The sequence below is a fragment of the Coenobita brevimanus genome, chromosome 4, assembly GCF_032717465.1.
Source record: "Coenobita brevimanus isolate Jiangsu-jjx chromosome 4, ASM3271746v2, whole genome shotgun sequence".
Taxonomy (NCBI): Eukaryota; Metazoa; Arthropoda; class Malacostraca; order Decapoda; family Coenobitidae; genus Coenobita; species Coenobita brevimanus.
In genome coordinates this window covers 34,959,043-34,981,683 of record NC_136957.1, presented here as the reverse complement: position 1 = coordinate 34,981,683, position 22,641 = coordinate 34,959,043, and the positions used below count along the sequence as shown (strand labels likewise).

The following is a 22,641-nucleotide window of genomic DNA, read 5'->3' as shown; positions in this document are numbered from 1 at the left end:
AAGTGTAATGAGAATTCAAACATCCTGGTAAAACAAGGTAAGAATTCAAACTCCTCCCAGTGAAAAGGGTGAGGAGAATTAAAACACGAAAACAAAATACGTCTATACAAACATAAAAACTTGACAGAATGGCCAGACATGAGCAAACTGGGGAAAAATTAAAAAAAAGAATTCACTGATTACACATTAAAACTAAGCCTAAACTCTCTGTGAATAACCTGCATGAGTGTGAGTAAATGTCAGTTCAAGATCCATCACTATTCACCACAAAACACATCTTACTCAACTATGGTCCCTTCATACACCTTCCTGATCTTATACTGTATTCCACTTTCATAATCTTGTATTCAGTTCAGTACAATTTTATCATCATCATCATTCTCATTATCATCCTCCTCCTCATCATCATCATCCTTATCATCCACATTATCATCACCATCATCATCCACATTAACACATCATCATCATCAACATTATAATCATCATCACATCATCATCCTTATCACCATCATCATCATCATCCTCATTATCACCATCATCATCATCATCATCATCCTCATTATCACCATCTGCATTATCATCATCATCATCAACATAATCACCTCATTCCCCACTAGTTTGTGAGGTGAGATTGCCAGATATAGAAGAGGAAAGCAGAAATGTAGAATTGTCACTATATTGCCCAGTGAAATGAGAGACTGACTAGGAGTGTGTGAATGAGGTGGAGGGAGATGAAGAGGGAGACGAAGGATAAGATGGAGGGATGGAGAAGGGAGGTATACGAGATGAGGGTGTAAGTTGGGGGGAGGGCAGTGAAATGGCAAGGGACAGGGCAACATGGAGGTGATTTGTTTGTGGCCATCCTTTACAGGATTATGGCATCAGGCTATAGATAGATATATAAATAGATAGAATATACACATTAACTGAAAACTTACAATTTCTATCTACCTATCTCCTGCCAGATGCCTTAATTCCGTAAGGGGTGGCCACAAACAAACTGCCTCCATGTCACCCTGTCCCTGTAATTTTGTTGCCCTTCCCCCCATTTACACCACCCTCACTCACACCTCTCTTCTCCATCCCTCCATCTCATCCTTGGTCTCCCCCTTCCTCTCCCCCCCCACCTCACTCACATACACCCTCCTAGTTAGTCTCTCACTCTTCATCCCTACATCTTATCCTTGGTCTCCCCCTTCCTTCCCCCCCCTCCATCTCACATACACCCTCCTAGTTAGTCTCTCACTCTCCATCCTCTCCACATGTGACGAGGGTAAATAATGTTTGGTGCTGTTTACGTAAATACACCATTGGCCACCTCCGCCATCTTGAGTCCACCAAGGGTATAGATAAGGCTCTCCTGGTTAGCCTCGTCCCCCTCGGCCTCGACCCAGAGCTTCAACATGTATGCTGCCCGCGCTTCGTCACTTGACCCATTGCTCTCTATGTACTCAATCTGTGGGTAAAAGAGGCAGGAAGATTTATTACCACTATATATTTTAGAATTTCTTTATTTTTTTTTTACCACTAGCCACTCAGTTCCCAGATCTTTATTGCAACTGAAGGTGAATTAATAAAGAATTTTATTATATGGATCCTTGCTAATTGGAGGCTTTATTACTACCTTATTTTTATATTTCCTCAAGTATCTATTGGATATGTTTATGTGAAGGTACAGTATGTGGTGAAATTTTTGGGGGCCTATCTGATGGAGCCAGGATTCCGTGGGCTTGAATGATGAGTGAATGGAAGCGTGGCCCATTGAACTGAGCAAACTTAGTGTCTGTTAAATCCTGTATCTGATTTTCACATAACTCAGTGGCATAATAAGACAATACTTCCTTTACACAGCACTTCTTCATGACTAGCACTACACTCCAATGTTAATCTGTTACTAGTCAGCATTCAGAATGGAAAGATGGCAATATTTGGCTGAGAGAGAGAGAGCATCCAACCCACCTCATCGTCTTCATTCCCTAGTTTCTTCGCCAGCACCTTCCACTTGTCCTTCCCCAGTGCTTGCAGATTCTTGGCTAGGGCTTGCTGTTCCTCCACGGTAATGGCCTTCAACTCCTTCCTCTCCCCTCCCTCCGCTCCCTCCTCCTCCATCTCCTCTTCCTCCTTCACCACCTCGCCCTCCGCTAGCCCCGCCACCACCTTCTCGTCCTCCTTCTCCTCCTCCTCCTCCACTTTGATGTCTCCACTCAGCTGTGACTGTGGAGGGAAAAATGTCAGCGTTCTATCAGGGTGGAATTTTATATACAGTACATTGTTTTTTCCTTCATTCAATCATTCATCCATCCAACCATCCATTCATCCATCCATCCATCCATTTATCCAACAATTAGTTCATACATCCAACCACCCATTCATCCATCCATCCATTCATTCATAACAAATTCATTCATCCAACCACCCATTCATCCATTCATTCATAACAAATTCATCCATCCATTAATCCATCTACCCATCCATTCATCCAACAATTACTTCATACATCCAACCATCCATCCATCCATTCATTCATAACAAATTCATCCCTCCAACCATCCATTCATTCAACCATCCATCCATTCATCCATCCAACAATTAATTCATACATTCAACCAACATGCATACCGTATGAACAGAAATATGGACAGACATACAGATTGATATATACAGACAAATGCATGAAGAAAGAAAGACAGTGGTATACAAACACAGAATTGTAGACAGTTATACAGAGACAAACAGACAGACACAGAAACAGACACACAGCGATATACAGACAAAAACACACCTACAGAAAAAGACAAACACACAGAAACGCAGATACAGACAGACAAACACAGACAGACAGACACACACACACACACAGATATACTAGTACAGACAGACAAACATAAAGAGAAACAGACACAGACAGATATACAATCAGACAAATACAGAGAAAAACAGACACAGACACACAAACACACAGAAACAGACACACAGAGATAGCTATACAGAGACACAGACAGTTATACAGACACAAACAGACACACAGACTAACCGGCAGATCTTTGGCCAGCTTGCGTATCATGGTGGTGAGGTACTCTGGGAGGGTGGCGATGGGGCTGGCTGAGTGGGTGAAGAAGTGCGGGGAACGACACGCCAGCAGCCGCAGCCCACGCCAGCCAAAGTTACTGTCGTTTACCAGTCTGGGGAGGGGAGGGGAGAGGAGGGGAGAGTATTAAACGAGCGGGAGAGTAAGGTGGGGAGGATGGAGAGTGCGAATATGGTGGGGAGGACGAAGAGTGCGAGTGTGGGGAAATGAGATGTAGCGCTTCATAACATTAGGAGTCAACCAAAGTTAGTCTCATTTACCAATTAAAAAAATAAATACATAAATAAAATAATAATAATAATCTATCTATCTACTGCCAGACGCCTTAATCCCGTACGGGGTGGCCACAAGCAAATCGCCTCCACGTCGCCCTATCCCCTGCCATTTCACTGCCCTGCTCCCAACTCACACCCCTCTCTCTCATATACCTCTCCACTCCATCCCTCCATCTCATCCTTGGCCTCCCCCTCCCTCTCCCCCCCCTCCACCTCACTCACATACACTCTTCTCATCAGTCTCTCACCCTCCATAATAATAATAATAATAATAATAATAACAATAATAATAAAGGGGCAATGTAGGATGGGATGATGGATGGATGAAATAAATAAATAAATAAAAAGAACTTTAAAAAAAATTGCAAGGTACCCACTAAGTTACTCAACCACTCACCTCTCGTTGTCTGGGAGTTCGGACTTGGCAGCGAGTTGGTCGATGGCCGGTGAGAAGTATGTCTCGAGGGAGGGCACAAAATCTCGGCCGCTCATCTTGCAGGCCTCGAGGTTGTCCGGGTGGATGTTCCAAAGGCGGGTCATCTCGGCGCTGCGAGCGGGATGGGCGGGGGAAAGTGTGGATATATGTGTTTTAATTTCCTTTTGGCTTATTTAAATTGAAGTATAAGGGATGAGGGAGTTGGTTTGTGTTAATGCTCTCTCTCTCTCTCTCTCTCTCTTACTCACTCACTCACTCACTCTCTCTCTCTCACTCACTCACTCTCTCTCTCTCTCACTCACTCACTCACTCACTCACTCTTTTCCCCTACAGACACATGCATACGACTGTGTGTGTTTTACTTTCCTTTTGGCATTTTGAATTGGAGTTTAAAGGATGAGGGAGTTGGATTGTGTTAATGCTCTCTCAGTCACTCACTCTCCCTGTTTCTCTCTCTCTCTCTCTGTCTCTCCCTCTCTCTCTCTCTCTCTTCCCTCACAGACAAATGCATACTCTCTCTCTCCCTTTCTCTCTCTCACCCCCCTTAAATATAACAAGAGGAAGAAAATCAAATGTGTTATAAAAATTAGGGAAAGACAAAATAGTACATGTCTCCTCTCTCTCTCTCTCTCTCTCTCTCTCAAATACACAACTACCAATAAAAACACACACCTCTTTCTCTCTCTAAACAACACACCTCTTTCTCTCTCTAAACAACACACCTCTTTCTCTCTCTAAACAACACACCTCTTTCTCTCTCTAAACAACACACCTCTTTCTCTCTCTAAACAACACACCTCTTTCTCTCTCTAAACAACACACCTCTTTCTCTCTCTAAACAACACACCTCTTTCTCTCTCTAAACAACACACCTCTTTCTCTCTCTAAACAACACACCTCTTTCTCTCTCTAAACAACACACCTCTTTCTCTCTCTAAACAACACACCTCTTTCTCTCTCTAAACAACACACCTCTTTCTCTCTCTAAACAACACACCTCTTTCTCTCTCTAAACAACACACCTCTTTCTCTCTCTAAACAACACACCTCTTTCTCTCTCTAAACAACACACCTCTTTCTCTCTCTAAACAACACACCTCTTTCTCTCTCTAAACAACACACCTCTTTCTCTCTCTAAACAACACACCTCTTTCTCTCTCTAAACAACACACCTCTTTCTCTCTCTAAACAACACACCTCTTTCTCTCTCTAAACAACACACCTCTTTCTCTCTCTAAACAACACACCTCTTTCTCTCTCTAAACAACACACCTCTTTCTCTCTCTAAACAACACACCTCTTTCTCTCTCTAAACAACACACCTCTTTCTCTCTCTAAACAACACACCTCTTTCTCTCTCTAAACAACACACCTCTTTCTCTCTCTAAACAACACACCTCTTTCTCTCTCTAAACAACACACCTCTTTCTCTCTCTAAACAACACACCTCTTTCTCTCTCTAAACAACACACCTCTTTCTCTCTCTAAACAACACACCTCTTTCTCTCTCTAAACAACACACCTCTTTCTCTCTCTAAACAACACACCTCTTTCTCTCTCTAAACAACACACCTCTTTCTCTCTCTAAACAACACACCTCTTTCTCTCTCTAAACAACACACCTCTTTCTCTCTCTAAACAACACACCTCTTTCTCTCTCTAAACAACACACCTCTTTCTCTCTCTAAACAACACACCTCTTTCTCTCTCTAAACAACACACCTCTTTCTCTCTCTAAACAACACACCTCTTTCTCTCTCTAAACAACACACCTCTTTCTCTCTCTAAACAACACACCTCTTTCTCTCTCTAAACAACACACCTCTTTCTCTCTCTAAACAACACACCTCTTTCTCTCTCTAAACAACACACCTCTTTCTCTCTCTAAACAACACACCTCTTTCTCTCTCTAAACAACACACCTCTTTCTCTCTCTAAACAACACACCTCTTTCTCTCTCTAAACAACACACCTCTTTCTCTCTCTAAACAACACACCTCTTTCTCTCTCTAAACAACACACCTCTTTCTCTCTCTAAACAACACACCTCTTTCTCTCTCTAAACAACACACCTCTTTCTCTCTCTAAACAACACACCTCTTTCTCTCTCTAAACAACACACCTCTTTCTCTCTCTAAACAACACACCTCTTTCTCTCTCTAAACAACACACCTCTTTCTCTCTCTAAACAACACACCTCTTTCTCTCTCTAAACAACACACCTCTTTCTCTCTCTAAACAACACACCTCTTTCTCTCTCTAAACAACACACCTCTTTCTCTCTCTAAACAACACACCTCTTTCTCTCTCTAAACAACACACCTCTTTCTCTCTCTAAACAACACACCTCTTTCTCTCTCTAAACAACACACCTCTTTCTCTCTCTAAACAACACACCTCTTTCTCTCTCTAAACAACACACCTCTTTCTCTCTCTAAACAACACACCTCTTTCTCTCTCTAAACAACACACCTCTTTCTCTCTCTAAACAACACACCTCTTTCTCTCTCTAAACAACACACCTCTTTCTCTCTCTAAACAACACACCTCTTTCTCTCTCTAAACAACACACCTCTTTCTCTCTCTAAACAACACACCTCTTTCTCTCTCTAAACAACACACCTCTTTCTCTCTCTAAACAACACACATCTCTTTCTCTCTCAACCACACACATCTCTCTCTCTCTCAGCCACACACATCTCTCTCTCTCTCTCAACCACACACATCTCTCTCTCTCTCAGCCACACACATCTCTCTCTCTCTCAACCACACACATCTCTCTCTCTCTCAGCCACACACATCTCTCTCTCTCTCAGCCACACACATCTCTCTCTCTCTCTCTCAACCACACATATCTCTCTCTCTCTCTCAACCACACACATCTCTCTCTCTCTCTCTCAACCACACACATCTCTCTCTCTCTCAGCCACACACATCTCTCTCTCTCTCAGCCACACACATCTCTCTCTCAGCCACACACATCTCTCTTTCTCTCAACCACACACATCTCTTTCTCTCTCTCAACAACACACATCTCCCTATCTCTCCTTCAACAACACCCCCCTCTCTCTCTCTCTCTCTCTCTCTCTATCTATCTCAACAACACCCCTCTCTCTCTCTCTCTCTCAACAACACACATCTCAATAACTTTCCCTCAACACACACATCTCTCTCTCTCTCTCTCAACAACACACCTCTCTCTCTCTCTCTCAACCACAAACATCTCTCTCTCTCTCTCTCAACAACACACATCTCTCTCTCTCTCAACCACAAACATCTCTCTCTCTCTCAACCACAAACATCTCTCTCTCTCTCCAACACACAACCACCAACGTAATTGCCAACATTTCCAACACTCACTTGCCCATCGAGTATTTCCCACGACTGTCCGCCTCTCGCACCAAGTCGCTCACTCGCCGCTTCAGCCTCTGTCGACGCGGCCCCCCTCGATTCTCTCCCTCCTCCTTCTGTGGGGTGGGAGACAAGAGAGGTTCAAGGTGATATAGTTATTGAATTTGTAGGAGGTATTTGCCTCTATAATTTACTCTTTTTTATGCTTTTTCTGTTTGTTATTAAGTCCATGATACGAATAATAATAATGATAGGAATAATACTGATACTAATAATAATAATAGAGGAGGTTTGGATGATGATGATGATGATGATGATGATGATAATAATGATGATGATGATGATGATGATGATGAAGACCATGCTATAGTTTGCTGTTATGACTGCTCTGTATTAATAAAAACAGCCCATCAGACCCCCACAAACACTACAAACACCCCCAACACACCCCACACCCACACACTCACCTCCTCTCCCTTGCCGTTCTGACGTGCCTTGCTCTTCTCCGCACTCTCCGGCTTCTTGAATTCCGGACATCCGTCGTTCTTCCACCCGCTCCACATCTCCTCACGCTGACAACAAAACCCAGTATTATAAACGGAAAAACAACAAGGCACAAATTCTCTCTCGCTCTCTCACCCCCCCCTCTCTCTATCTCTCTAGCCATGTGTTACTGTTTCAAAACCTTCCCTCCACCTTGAATGCTGACGCCAAAATAGGATGCTAGTCATGAAGAAGTGCTACGGAATGACAACAGATATATAACATGACAAACATTACAGAAAGACAAAATAGCACATCTGTCTGTCTGTCTCTCTCTTTCAGTCTCTCTCTCTTTCTCTCTGTCTCTGTCTGTCTGTCTGTCTGTCTCTCCCCTTAGGTAACACAAGATAAATGTTATGACAAAAATTATAGACAGACAAAATAGCATGTCTCTCTCTCCCTCCCTGTCTGTCTCTCTTTCTCTCTCTCTCTCCCCTTAAATAACACAAGATAAATGTTATGACAAAAATTACACAGACAAAACAGTATGTCTCTCTCTCCCTCCCTGTCTCTCTCTCTTTCTCTTTCTCTCCCTCCCTGTCTGTCTCTCTTTCTCTCCCTCCCTGTCCATCTCTCTTTCTCTCCCTCCCTGTCTGTCTCTCTTTCTCTTCCTCTCTCTCTCTCTCACCTTCAGGATGTGCTTCACGGTGGCCAAAAACTTGTGTCCGTCGGGGGGTGTTTCTTCCAACAGCGTGTACACAAGCAACTCAGTCTTGGCCACCCACAAGGACTGCTCCTCTGTTAAACTCTCTCTGTCGGTGTGCAAATGGGCTCAGTGTTCATCATCATCATCATCGTTCTCCGCCTCCTGCTCCTCCTCCTCATCATTATTATTACTATCTTCATCATCATTAATATTACTATCTTCATCATTATCATCATTATTTTTCTCCTCCTCCTCCTCATCATCATCATTATTACTATCCTCCTCCTGCTTCTCCTCCTCCTCATCATCATCATTACTGCTATCTTCACTGTCATCATCATCACTGTTCTCTGCCTCTTCCACATCATCATCATCATTATCATCCTTGCCTTTCTCCTCCTCATTTCACCTAGAAAATAGAGTTTGGAAAGTGGAGATTTTGAAAGCCTGGATTTTTTTTTACTGTTGGTGAAATACAGACACACACACACACACACACACACACAAACAGCCAAACCACTGACTGCTTAAATTTGTCAGAGTCTTGATTTTCAGAGTGTTAGCAAAATATATATACACATACACACACACAGACACAAATGGCCAAACCACTGACTGCTTAAATTTGATGTTGGACGTGAGGTACTGCATGAGGATGAGGATCTGCAGCAGGACGTAGCGGCGGAAGTTGGCGTCGGAGAACTGCAGGTCCAGCAGCTTCTGGTTGGTGAGGTATTTGGCGAAGTACTGGTCAGCCTGGGGGGGTAAACGAGTGGGAAATAAGTCAGTGGGAAATGAGTGGGAGTTGAGAGGGAAATAAATGAGTGGGAGTTAAGTGAGTGGGAAGTAAATGAATGGGAGATAAGTGAGTGGGAGATATGCGAGTGGGTGATAAGTGATAGGAAAATGAGTGAGTGAAAAATAGATGAGTGGGAAATAAATGGGTGGGAATGGTTGGTTAGGTATCTGGTGAAGTACTGGTCAGCCAGGCGGGAAAATGAGTGGGAGATAAGTGAGTGGGAAATAAATGAGTGGGAGATAAGTGAGTGGGAAATGAGTGAGTGGGAAATAAGTGAGTGGAAAATATGTGGGGAATAAGTGAGAGGGAAATGAGTGGGAATGGTTGGTCAGATATATATTTGGTGAAGTATTAGTCTGCCTGAAACCAAAATAAATGAGTTAGCACACTTCAAAAATAGCACTTTTTATTTTTAAGCACATTTCAAGTATAGCACTTTTTTTAAATTAGCCCCCCCTCCCCCCAAAAAAAAGTACACACAGCTCTCATTATCCATAAGGCATACAGATTTATATATTATTTAAATTTCTGGGTGCTCAAAAACTCATTTAATTAATAAAAATAAAAAGACATTTACAGAGGAACTTGCAAGACAAAAATACTGAGAGAGAAAGAGAGAGAGAGAAAGCTTAGCATGGTGTGTGTGTGTGTGTGTTTACCTGGAGTGTGTCGGGTGTGGCGGAGGGCTGGGAGAGGGAGCGTGTCAGGGGGGGTCCGGAGCTGCCCTGTACGTTATCCAGCTTGAAGCTCTTGAAGGCCTCCAACACGTCACTGCAGTACTGTGGAGATGAAGACAATTATTATTATTATTATTATTATTGTTATTATTATTATTATTATTACAGTGACTAATTACATGGTGACTAATGGGAATGTTGGGTGGGAGAGAAAGATACAGTTTAGAGTTTCGAGTCCTAATTTTCTCTTAATGTTTCAGGTTCTGTGTACCCGAAAATGGTAAAGAAAATAAAGAATTCAAGCTCTAATCTGCCTCTCTCTCTCTCTCATTCATTTTCACACTCAGATGAACTTGCACACACACACACACACACACACACACACACACACACACACACACACCGCTCACTGGCTCAGTGGTAACGTTCCTGCTTGCCATCTGGTAGACGGAAGTTTGCTCCTCGCTCTGGTTGCAAAAAGTTTCACTGACGAAGTGGCTGGTTACTGTCCCCCTTGAGCAAGGGGATGTGTGTGTGTGTGTGTGTGTGTGTGTTTGTGTGTGAAGGTCACAGCCTTGTCCTTGGATCAGACTATATGAGCTCTCAGCTCCCTTCCAGGAGGGTAAAAGCTGTCGAACATGACCATCAAGTGATCCTGACCGACCCAGTGAATTACACACACACACACACACACACACACACACACACAGAACTCTGCCTGAAGACTCCTCTGAACTAACCAGGGTGAAGACCTTCCACGGGGCCTTCTGGAAACACTGTATGGGGTTGCGGAAGAAGTCTTGCAGCGACCAGAACTTTGTGTAGAGGGTGTAGTCCAATCGAGGGGTGCCGTCGGGGTTGTCTCGGACCAATTCTGCAACAAATTTATCATCATCATCATCATCATCATCCGGACCTTCTCATCCTAAGGCAGGGTGAGGAGTAGCAATGTCCAGACAACCCAAATTTGCCCAATCCAATACGCCACGCTTCCATTCACTCATCATTCAAGCCCCTGGAATCCTGGCTCTACCTAATATGTCAAAAACATTCACCAGGTTCTGTAGCTTCACATAAACATATCTGATAGAGGTTTGTAACAATCAAAACAAATGCTACTGTATAAATGCCGGTAATCGATATAGGTTTAAAAGAATGAAAACATAAGCTACTGTCCGTCTGAGAGAGAGAGAGAGAGAGAGAGAGAATGTGTGTGTGTGTGTGTGTGTGCGCGTGAGTGTGTGTTGACCTCCCACACCGTTCACCATCTTCCCCCGACACCTACCTTCCTCCTCCTCGTTTTCTACATTGGTGAAGGTGGTGACGTTCTCGAGGTTAAACTCCGACACCAGGTTGAGGCCCGAGCGCTCAGAAAATGGGAAGAAGCGTGCCAGGAAGAGCAGGATCCGTCCACAGAAGACAGTGTTCTGCGAGCGTGAGAGGCGACGCAGCAGGTCTGGGGTCGGCAAAGGGAAGGGGAGAGAATAGGACCATAACATGATTTTTAAGTATAGTAAGAAATTGTTACATAGAGTACTGCCTTTCCTTGTTATATCTTATCTTACCTTTGTTATATCTTGTCGTTCTTTAGGCTGCATTTTACTTTAACCTCCACAATAATTCACCAATAATTTGCTTAGTGAATTTCCATTGCTACCTATTATCAATTTACAGTGTGAAATTTTGTAACACACTGCAGAGCTATAACAAGACTTTACTGTACCAGGTATATGTTACAAAATATATCAAGGTTCATACCGGTACTTGTATTCATTCTTCTCGCTCTCTCTTACCATTACACACCTTTCTCTCGCTCTCTCTTACCACTACACATCTCTCTGATCATTACACATCTCTCTCTCTCTCTCTCTGCTCAGTACACATCTCTCACTCTCTCTCTCTCTGATCAGTACACATCTCTCTCTTTCTCTCCATTCCACATCTTTCCCTCTCTTACCATTACACCTCTCTCTCTCTCTCTCACCGTTACACATGCGCAGTACGCTGGTCTTGCACGGGGCGAAGAACAACTCCTCTTTCCACACACCCACATTGTCCTCCACGAACCCAAACAACTGCTCGCACTGCCCGATGGTCAGCGTGTCAAAGGCGTCGGACAGAATGAGGACGGGGAGGGTGGGCAGGCTCAGCTCTTGGCGTACCAGCTCTATGCTTACCTGGAGAAGAAATTATGGATTTAGTTTAATTCTTTTGTAATACTTGATGATGAGATTTAAGCTACATGCACACACACACACACACACACCTGGTACATACATACATACATACACACACCCAGTACATCTATCTATCTATAGCCCGACGCCCTAATCCCGCAAAGGGTGGCCGCAGACAAAACGCCTCCAAGTCACTCTGTCACCCACCAATTGACTCCCCTCCCCCCAACTCACCCCCCCCTCCCTCATATACCTCTCAACTCCATCCCTCCACCTCATCCTCGGTCTACCCCTCTCTCTCCCTCCCTCCACCTCACCTACATACACCCTCTTAGTCAGTCTTTCATTCTCCATCCTCTCCACATGTCCAAACCACCTCAGTGTATTTCTCCTAATCTTTTCAACCACATCCACATCTACCCCACAACGTTCCTTCACTTCTTCATTCGTCAACCTGTCCCTCCACGTCACTCCACATGCTCCTCTCAAGTAACTCATTTCCACTGCTCTCACTCTTGACTTGTTCCTCTCTTGCAAGGTCCACGCCTCGCTTCCATACGTCAGGGTAGGGATCACAATACCATCATGCAGTGACTTCTTAACTTCCATACTCACCTCCCTATTTCTCATCACTGCTTTCAGTGTGCCAACAGCCTTCCTTCCCTGCTGCACCCTTTCACGTACTTCATCCCCCAAAGTTCCACCCTTACTCATCACACTACCCAAGTACTTGAATGCACTCACATTCTCCATATCCTCACCATCCAACCTCACTGCACACTCTGTGACTTCATTCCTCTCAAACACCATAACTTTACTTTTGTTTACATTAACTTTCAGCTTCCTCCTCCTACACACTGTCCCAAATTCATTCACCAAACTTTGCAACTCCCATTCATCTTCACTCAACAATACTGTATCATCAGCAAACAGCAACACCGGAAACTTCCAAATCTCACCCTCATTCATTAGGGCCACCCCCATATCCACTGCCCTACCTTGTACCTCCTTTACAACCCCATCCATATATATATTAAACAGCCATGGAGACATTACACACCCCTGTTTCAGTCCCACACTGAGATCAAAGAACTCACTCAGCCCAGTACATACATACAGTAATCACTTTAATATCTGGACGCCCAATATCCGAACATCCCCACTATCCGGACACAAGAATGTTTCATACTGTACTTTTTTCCATACTATACTTACCTCATTTCACTCTTTAATGTCCTTTATTGGTGTGAATAGGGTGTTAGGAGCTATGCATGTGCAATAGGAAGGTGTTTTTCTGAGTTAGGCTAGGTTAGGGTCCATAAGTACCAGTCCAGGAGCCAGGCACCAGAATGTTTATTATTGTATGAACCTACTTCTAAACCCTCATTTTATGTTTCTTTTGCATTTATTTCAGTCATTTATGTGCCTTATTGGTGTGATTTGGGTCTTAAATAGGTGCTATGCATGTCCAGAGGGAGTTGTATAAGTGTTTCTTTGAGTTAGGGTCCATAAGTACAAGTCCATAAGCTGGGGCCCAATATCCGGACCTACCAATGGCTCTATTATGTCGGATATTGGAGTGATTACTGTACATACATACATACACACATACACACACAAATCTATTGTTATGATACAGTAATATTTCAATCCAATTCACTCCCCTTACGATATTAGATGACACTGATATCTGAACTTGGAAAAATTAATTAGAATAAAAAAAATAAAATAAAGACAAAAACACAGACCCAATTCACTTCCTTTACAATACTAGATGATGATGATCTTTGGAAAAAAAAAAAAAAAAAAAACTTCATTCTCAAAATCCAGTGTTATGATAAAGCAATATTTTAATCTAACATGTGATATACTCATTTCACTCTTAACTTGGCCTCAACTCCCATCTCTGTATCTTGACTGTTGAATTGTAACAGTAGACTGGCACTAAAATACGATGCTAGTCAATGAGAACTGCTACAGAAAGGATGCAGAGCCAGAGCATTATTTTTTTCTGACACTGAATTACATGAAATAACCTGCAAAAGGAAAAAAAAAAAAAATCTGGGCCAAGTTATTATGAAAGAACTACACGAATTTCTAGTATTAATGGCCTGAGTGGCTGTGGTACCGTTGTGATGGCGGTGATGGCGCTGAGGTCAGTCTCTGCACCATTAACCAGCCGGCGAGTCACATAATTCCGCACCGCCGCCTCCATGCAGTGCTTGGCTGTCTCACTGAAGTAATGAATGTGCGAATTAGCGATATAATTGGTTCTTGCCATTCTGTTTAATTATTTGTAAAGGACACCCATTTCATTAATCAAGGATGAAATGAGGTACATAATTGCTGTGCCTTACTAATGGAAATATACCTGAGCTAAAACTGGTAAAACTTAACCACACGGGGGTGGTACAGGTAACTCCACATGTCTTTGTGCAGTTTCATGCTCTTAAGGAAGGTAATTTTAGTGCAATGTACTATGCAACACAGATATCTGCAGGTTGATTTTGGATGAAATATCATAATACATACAGAAAACATAATTTTACCTATTTTGAGGTAGGTTATTTAAAGAAGCTCCCTAGCCGCTCAAAGCAGCTAGTTTACTGAGAATCTCGTCAACCTAACTTAACCTAACTAGGGGGTTTGGCCCCTACACCCCCTATGATTTTAACTATCTAGGACTGCCACTAAACCTAGTGCTGGATGTTCCCAGTTCTATAAGACCAAAATTTCTAACATAAACTATCCTAACCAACCTCTGAAAGATCTATTTCAATGGGAAATTTGGAATACCTACTGTACACCCATGTTGAAAAGTATTAATCTAAAATTGTGCATGCCACTTGCTTCTCCCTTTTTTGGCTTAGGACTGCTCAAAGGATTTTAAGGTTAGGACCATAAACACTGTGATTTTCAAGTTATGGTTAAATCTTGTGAGGTGTGGCTTGTGTAACATCCACAAATAACACTGCCCGATTCCCTTATTAATTACAGAAAGCTGAATGTTGATTATGATAATTTGCCCCCATAACAAAAACCTATTAATATTTCTTCTTGATAATCAACGTTGGAGGGGGCCGGCATTCGGAACATCATTTACGTCAATAATACGGCTTTCTGTTCTCATATCTCACCTGATCTTGGAGGAGAAGATGCTGGTGATGGGCACAGGGTCGGCATTTTCCAGGCACTGTGACAAGGTGGACTGAACTTTGCAGAAAATACGTTGAAAGCTAACCGTGGAGTCAGCCATTGTTTACACTCGCTACTTCGAGGATTCGGCTCCAGTCGAAAGCGATCATCTCGGAGGTTTTAACATTAAATAACTGATATTTCCGTATATAAACACCAAAATAACCTAGGAGAAAGCAGTGAATAATATGGTGGTTAAAGTGTGGGCAATTAGGAACCAACTTTTTATAAACAAGATGTTATGGTCATTGTGAAGATAAAACAATTTCGGTCCGACTTGGACTCATTCAGAAAGCCGAGAGGAAGCTGATGTATTTTCCCAATGAATACAATTTCCACATGTGGATATGTAGTTCTGTGTATGTATGTATGTAGACACACGCATTCATTCTAGAAGGGGTGCCACAAACGAGTCGCTTTATCATTTCACCGAAAGCCAGTCCGTCAGAGTTGCCAATTTGGCGCCTTTTGGCTAGCTCAAGATATTTGTTTCCAAAATCTAGAGACAGTGCTAGAGACATTATTTTGTATACGCGTCTGTATCAAAATTCATGCATTATCCCAAACCCAGGCACAGTATAATTAAATCTCTACCAACTGAGATTAGAACGACGACGCACAAATTTTGAGTTGACTGCCAGTGTGCACGTGTGCTTCCCCTCTGTCTCGGTTCCTGTCCTAGTCTGCGGCTCTTCTAGACGGTCCAGCACAGACGCCACGTTTCCACGAACCAGCGAATAAGTTATGGTGGCAGTGCTTGTCTCATTTGGGCATAATCCTACAAATTAATAGGCAAAACACAATATGGATTAAACATGACTGATGCTGCCTTCTACAGCCCACCATTTCCGCCGCAAAGCATATAAGGAAGGAGCGAGGATGTTCGTGTGGCCTACCTGTATACGGCGGTGGCACCACGAGGAAGCATCTTTCACCAGAACCTACATACTGTACAGCATGATTTAGAATGATTTATAAAACATGATGTGCAACCTGCGAGATATTTTAAAGTTAGGTCCTCTGAATTAATAAAACTACAAGACTTGGGAATAAGTAAACATTTCACAAGCCTCCTTCAATAGAAACACCAACTTTACTGAAGACTAATTTAGGATGCAGTTATAATTGAGTAATTAAATTTGTAAGTACGCACGTTAAGCTGAGCACTAGTTATAATGTGTGAAAATATTGCTTTTTATTTACAAGTTATCGACCAAGCAAATTTTGGACGAATCTAGCGACATTTTGAAATTTGGGTTGGCAACCCTGCCGTTACCATGTCAGTTGGCGCTAAGTGCAAGGAGAGGGGGGTTGATGTGGTGTCTCCCTTCATTTTCCTCGACCTTTAGCTGAGTTAGTGAGGACAGCATCTAGTTAACAATGAGGTGAGTGCACAATAATGATATTCTTCTAAGTTTAAGCCACTACACTATGATTTAAGGACTTATATTAAAGAAGAGCGATATTTTGAATGGCCGTGTGCTCGAGTTTAAACCATGAAGTCCAGTATCGGAGGAAAATCATATTTGTAATAAGTGACAAAAGCATGAGTGAACTGGAAACCGAGGCTGGAAGGGATGACGTGAGGGACGTTGACCGAAGACAGTGTTCCGTATTCTTGTCAGTTAAAGAAACCCCCTAACACCTTTTTGTAAGTGCTTTATTTTGCTTATTACACCTTACCGTTCAGTTCAGTGTTACATAAAACCTTCCAATACCGCCATACTCTGCATAAATAACGTACTGAGAGATATTAACCAACCATATCCAAAAATGAATCGCTAAGGAAGAGGTGCTGGGGATGAGAAAAAAGAGAATGGACCAAGAACTGGAAGTGTTGTGGGCTCTTCTGAACGTGAACCCAGTGGACTGCAGGCTTAAGTTCCCCTTCTGCAGTCCACCATCGTTCTTTCGGGGGATAGGGAGTTGAGGGACGTTTGTGTAGCCGGGTAACGGATGCGCCCGGTTATATCAGTGCCACCGCGTGAAGGCGTCCCTCTTCAGTACCTTAGAGATGTTAAAAAGGAATTATAAGCAGAGTTGGGGCAAATAATTCATACGTAAAATGCAAGATAGGAAAGGGGGGGGAAAGAAGTTGCAGGAGTGGAATCAGTTATATTGGAAGGAATACGTTTATCTATTTGTTGTATCTATCTGTATTTCTCTAAACCCCACTTTCTCTCTCTCTCTTTCTCTCTCTCAACCCTATCCTTTTGACGGTATGTGTGGTGGTAGATGTGTATGTATCTATCTGTCAATTTACGAGTTTCTGTCTATATCTAACCATTTATATATCAGTCCTCTGTCCATTTATCTATCAGTCAGTCTATCTATCTAAACCCCATCCTTTTTCAGGGCAGGCGTCGTGGTGGCGGTGGCGGTGGTGGTGTGGTCTGGCTCCCACGGCGGGGCCTGGGTGGTGTGGGAGGAGGAGGAGGCCAAAGAGACCGCGGCAGACCAACCCGGGATAGTGGAGAAGATCAAGAACATATTTAACAAGTGAGTTTTTTTTTTTATGCCTGGTGGTTTAGTGGGTTTAGGTGATTCAGATAATTTTTTAATAGGTGAGCTTTATGTGGGTTTAGGTGATTCAGATTTTTTATAGGTGAGCTTTATGTGGGTTTAGGTGATTCAGATTTTTTTTATAGGTGAGCTTTGTTATGCCTGGTGGTCTAGTGGGTTTAGGTAATCTTATCTGGTGGGCTTCCCGGACCCTGAGCCTGCACAGAGGAAGGGCCCACGGAAGCCACACACTGCTGATGCGCCAGCCCACAGAAAACAGGAAATAAGTAAGAAAGAGCAAAGCAAAGATACAGGCTGGAAGGTGCACCATATGCGGGTAAGAGGTAACTAGGCCTACTTGCAGAAGAGTGACGTGAGGGGACAGGGGCAGGTAGCAACAAGGGAAGAGAGAAATAATATCATCACAATGGCTAATGGAACTGGAACATGGAGTCGCCGAGATGGGAGGTGAGAGCTGCTTTAAAAGATGCTAGGTCCTGAAGAGAGAGAAGAGCGTCGGGCAGGTAATTCCAGAGAGATACGCTCCAACTGAAGACTCTTATGCACAAGTTGACATCGGGAGTGGCCTCGAGCAGCAGGGCAAAGAGGACGAGCAAACAGATCATGTGGCTGATTCAGAAAGTTTGGTTCTACCTTACCTCATCTTTGGGTGGTAAAAGAGAGAGTGAGAGAGGACGATGATTATAGTCGGTTTGCTTTTCTTTGACAAAATTGGGCTGTTAGAGACCTCAGTTAGAAGAGTAATTTGTGGCTGCATGGAATTCGGTGAGTCATTGTCATAAGAAGGGAATGAGTCTCCTTGGTTACTACTCAAAATCAACCCTCCAATCCGGCAAAAAAAAAGTCAGTCATTGCCTTTAGGAGGGAATGAGTCTCCTTGGTTACTACTCAAACTCAAGCCTACAATCTGCCGTCAATTGAAAGAGGATATGGATTTTTAGGCTTAGAGTCAATGCAGTATAATTATGTAACCAGGGTCATGTTAGGTCAACTGCCCATAACCTCTTCAGAATGGTGATGCCTTTTTAATTAGTCTTGGTAAACCAGGGCATTTGTATTTTGGCATGGGAGGGACATCTGGGACTGAGTGGGTATATGTGGCATTATTTTGCTCCATCCATCTTGCTGTCTATCTGTCTGTATGTATCTGTTTATCTGTGTGTATGTATGTGTCTATCAGTATCTATCTGTCTCTCTATCTATTTATCTATATCTATCTATTAGTGTGTATGTGTGCCACTTAAGTTGCATTTAAACTGGCACGTCATTTGGCACTTGAGTTGGCACTTAATTGCAGCCACCTCCATCAACACGTTTAATTTCAGTTTTCTTCTATAGCACCAGCCACTTATCTAATTATACGAAAAACCATCAGAATTTGATAATTAATATAATGCATGGTTTAACGTAGCTGATTATTATTGTTATTATTTTTTGCCGGTGGATATTATTACGACTTAAATCCCGTGTCTAACGTGTGAAGGCTTTAGCTCGTTCGAAAATTCCACGATGAATGGACTGAAGGCAGCAATGTTATTAATAAAATGCGTCACTGAAATAAGGGGATGAGCACTCGTCTGTGGTTGATTTTCTTTATTTTATTTTTATTTTCGTATCTAGTTGCCTTGATTCATTTTTGTTTATTTATTTATCTGTTTATTTATTTATTGTTTGTATCGGTACCTTGTCATTTTTATTTTTATGTACGTATTGATCTATATATTTTTCGTATCGTTACCTTGTCATTCGTTTGTATTTATTTTTATTTATTTATTTATCTGTATCTTTGTTATTTATTTTTCGTATCGTTACCTACTTATTCATTATTTCTTTATTTTATTTATTTTTTTTTTTTTACATTTTTCCCTCACGCGGTGCCCCTGTCCCCAGATCCTCGGGCAAGACCAACGAGGCCCCCCCCTTCACAATCCCGGAGTCGTCCTTCATAGAGAGCCAGGGGGACGGCGCCACCCTGCCCGCGGAAGTGGCTGACACGTACGATTCCGAGTCAGACGGCCTCGAGGGGGAGACGGTGGAGACCTTGGCAGCGGCGTATGACGAGGACCCGGCTGACGCAGAGGACCTGGCCGACACGGAGGATTGGGCTGACACTGACCTGGCTGACACGGAGGATTGGGCTGACACGGAGGAGTTTGCTGATATTAACCTGGCTGACACGGAGGAGTTTGCTGACACTGACCCGGCTGACACGGAGGAGTTTGCTGACACGGAGGATTGGGCTGATTCCCTGGCTGACTGTGACTTCCCTGGAGTCTGGGCTGACGCGGGCTTGGAGGTTGCTGACGTGGATGGCGGGGTGGATGCTGACACGGATTCAACTGACTCAGATGAGGATGAGGCGGCTGACACTGATTCAACTGAGGATGAGGATGATTTAGTCAGCGAAGAGAAGGATGCTGACACGGACTCTACTGATTCAGCTGACGAGGAGGGGGAAGCTGATGATGCTGGTAGACTCTACTGATTCAGATAGTGAGGATATTGATGCGGTCAGGGAAGAGATTGATGCTGACACGGATTTTGCTGACTCAGACGATGGATATGATGCTGACTCACTGGAGGAAGAGGCTGACACCGATTCGACTGACTCAGCTGACGAGGAAGAGGAAGATAGACAGACAAATGAATGATAGATAATTTTGTTGGCAGCCCTTTCACCCTGAGGACTTTATTTATTTATTTATTTATTTATTCATTCATTCTTGCTACCTGTCGATTTTATTCCGCTTAGAGGAGGCGTCTCGTAGTAAAGGGGTTAATGGAGGTACACATACAGACACACACACACACAAGGAAACACACACATACACACTCGCACACGAAAAACGCACACACACAAAGGAAAAACCGCACACGCACACACACACACACACGAGCAAATACACGCACACAAAAACGCATACACGTCTTAAGATAGCAAGAGAGAGATAAATGGTACATCAATCTGAGAACCAAGGAAGACTAGGAGGAAGAAATAATGAATATTCTACATTTTTATTTATTTATTTGAGAGAACCAAAGGAGACGAGGATAAAGAAATAATGAATATCTTACATTTTATTTATTTATTTTTATTTGAGAGCCAGAGGAGACGGATGAAGAAATAATGAACATCTTTAATTTACTTTTAATTTATATGAGAGCCAAAGGAGACTGGGATGAAGAAATAATGAATATCTTACATTTTATTTATTTATTTATTTGAGAGCCAAAGGAGACTAGGATAAAAGGAGCATGAATATCTTCCATTATTTATCTATTTATTTGTTTATTTATTTGAGCCAAGGAAGACTAGGGTAAAGAAATAATGAATATCTTACATTTATTTATTTATTTATTTATTTGAGAGCCAAAGGAAGACTAGGATAAAAGGAGCATGAATATCTTCCATTATTTATCTATATTTGTTTATTTATTTGAGCCAAGGAAGAGTAGGGTAAAGAAATAATGAATATCTTACATTTATTTATTTATTTAGAGAAGATCAAAGGAGACTAGGTTAAAGAAATAATTACTTACATTATTTATTTAGTTTTATTTGAGATGCAAAGGAGAATAGGATACGGAAATAATGACTAGGAGTTTTATTTATTTTTATTTCACTGAGAGCCAAAGGAGACTAGGATAAAGAAATAATATCTTACATTTATTTATTCTGAGAGCCAAAGGAGACTGGGATGAAGAAATAATGAATATCTTACATTTTATTTATTTATTTTTATTTATTTGAGAGCCAGAGGAAACTAGGATAAGGAAATAATTATCTTGCATTTATTTATTGATTGATTTATTGCTCGTGAAGTATTGCCAGATTAAGGATATCGTCAGTTTTATTGTTTGGAAATATTCTGATTGTTTTCCTGTTAATTTTAAGTATTTTCATGGTGTTTCAATAAATACCCTGATGGAGAGTACAAATATTTACGATACTGTAAATAGGGAACACATTTTTTTTTTTTTTTTTTTTTTTTGCCAATATATGGTTTTCTGAAAAGTATGGTTTAAATTTACCTTTTTGTAGGGGGGGGGGAATACAGGACAGACAGGCATCGTTCCCTGTTTTTTTTTTTCCCCCTTGTGTTTTTTTTTCTTTGTGCGTTTTTTTTGGATTTTTCCTTTGTGCGTTTCTTTCTTTTGTGTATTATTCTGTGTGTACGGTTTTTTCTTTGTGTGTGCGGTGTTTTGTGTGCGTTTTTTGCTTTGTGTGTGTGTGCGTGAAATCCATGGATAAAATTTGTGGAATCCAAGTCAATTTTCATACTGGAAATAATGTGAAAATTGACTTCTATATAGTGGAAGGATGGTACTGTCCGCGACCGTTCACTGGGAGACAAGCTTGGACCAGCACTCTCCCTAACACCTCTTCCTTAGCGATTTATTTTTGGATATGGCTGGTTAATATCCTGCTATTTATGCGGAGTATGGCGATAATGGAAAGATTTATATAACACAGAAGAGGACAGTAAAGTGTAATACGCAAATTAAGTCACTTAGGAAAGGGTGTTAGGCTAAGAAATATCCGGTTGTAGGTTATTTATGCGGATTATGGCGATATTGGAACGATTTATATAACAAGAAGAGAGTAAGGTGTAATAACCAAAATAAATCGCATAGGAAAAGGTGTTAAGCTAAGTTATACCCTTTTCTGTTATTTATGCAGAGTATGGCGATAGTGGAAAGATTTACATAACAGAAGAGGACAGTAAGGTGTAATAACCAAAATAAATCGCTTAGGAAATGGTGTTAGGTAGCTTCCTCAACCGGCAAGAGTACCGCCCATGGAGAGAGGGTGCGTTATTTATTCATTTATTATTTAATTTTATTTTTTACTATAAGAAATACTAGGAATAGTGGATTTATTGATATTACACATTATTATATACAAGGGTTTTATTTACTCTGCTATTTAC

General features: G+C 42.0%; 1 protein-coding gene across 1 annotated transcript; it reads right to left on the bottom strand.

Annotated features, from left to right (window-relative positions):
• Positions 1-1,264: 1,264 nt before the first annotated feature.
• Positions 1,265-15,250, bottom strand: Hpr1 (THO complex 1-like protein Hpr1). The gene is made up of 14 exons (XM_080269156.1): positions 15,130-15,250; positions 14,121-14,226; positions 11,800-11,992; positions 11,101-11,271; positions 10,556-10,677; positions 9,798-9,917; positions 8,956-9,095; positions 8,322-8,445; positions 7,618-7,722; positions 7,160-7,266; positions 3,761-3,910; positions 3,035-3,182; positions 1,960-2,214; positions 1,265-1,456 (listed from the first exon to the last, which is right to left on the bottom strand). Exons 1-14 carry the CDS (start codon positions 15,246-15,248, stop codon positions 1,295-1,297), a joined length of 2,022 nt encoding a protein of 673 aa, XP_080125282.1. The 5' UTR covers positions 15,249-15,250; the 3' UTR covers positions 1,265-1,294.
• Positions 15,251-22,641: the final 7,391 nt, after the last annotated feature.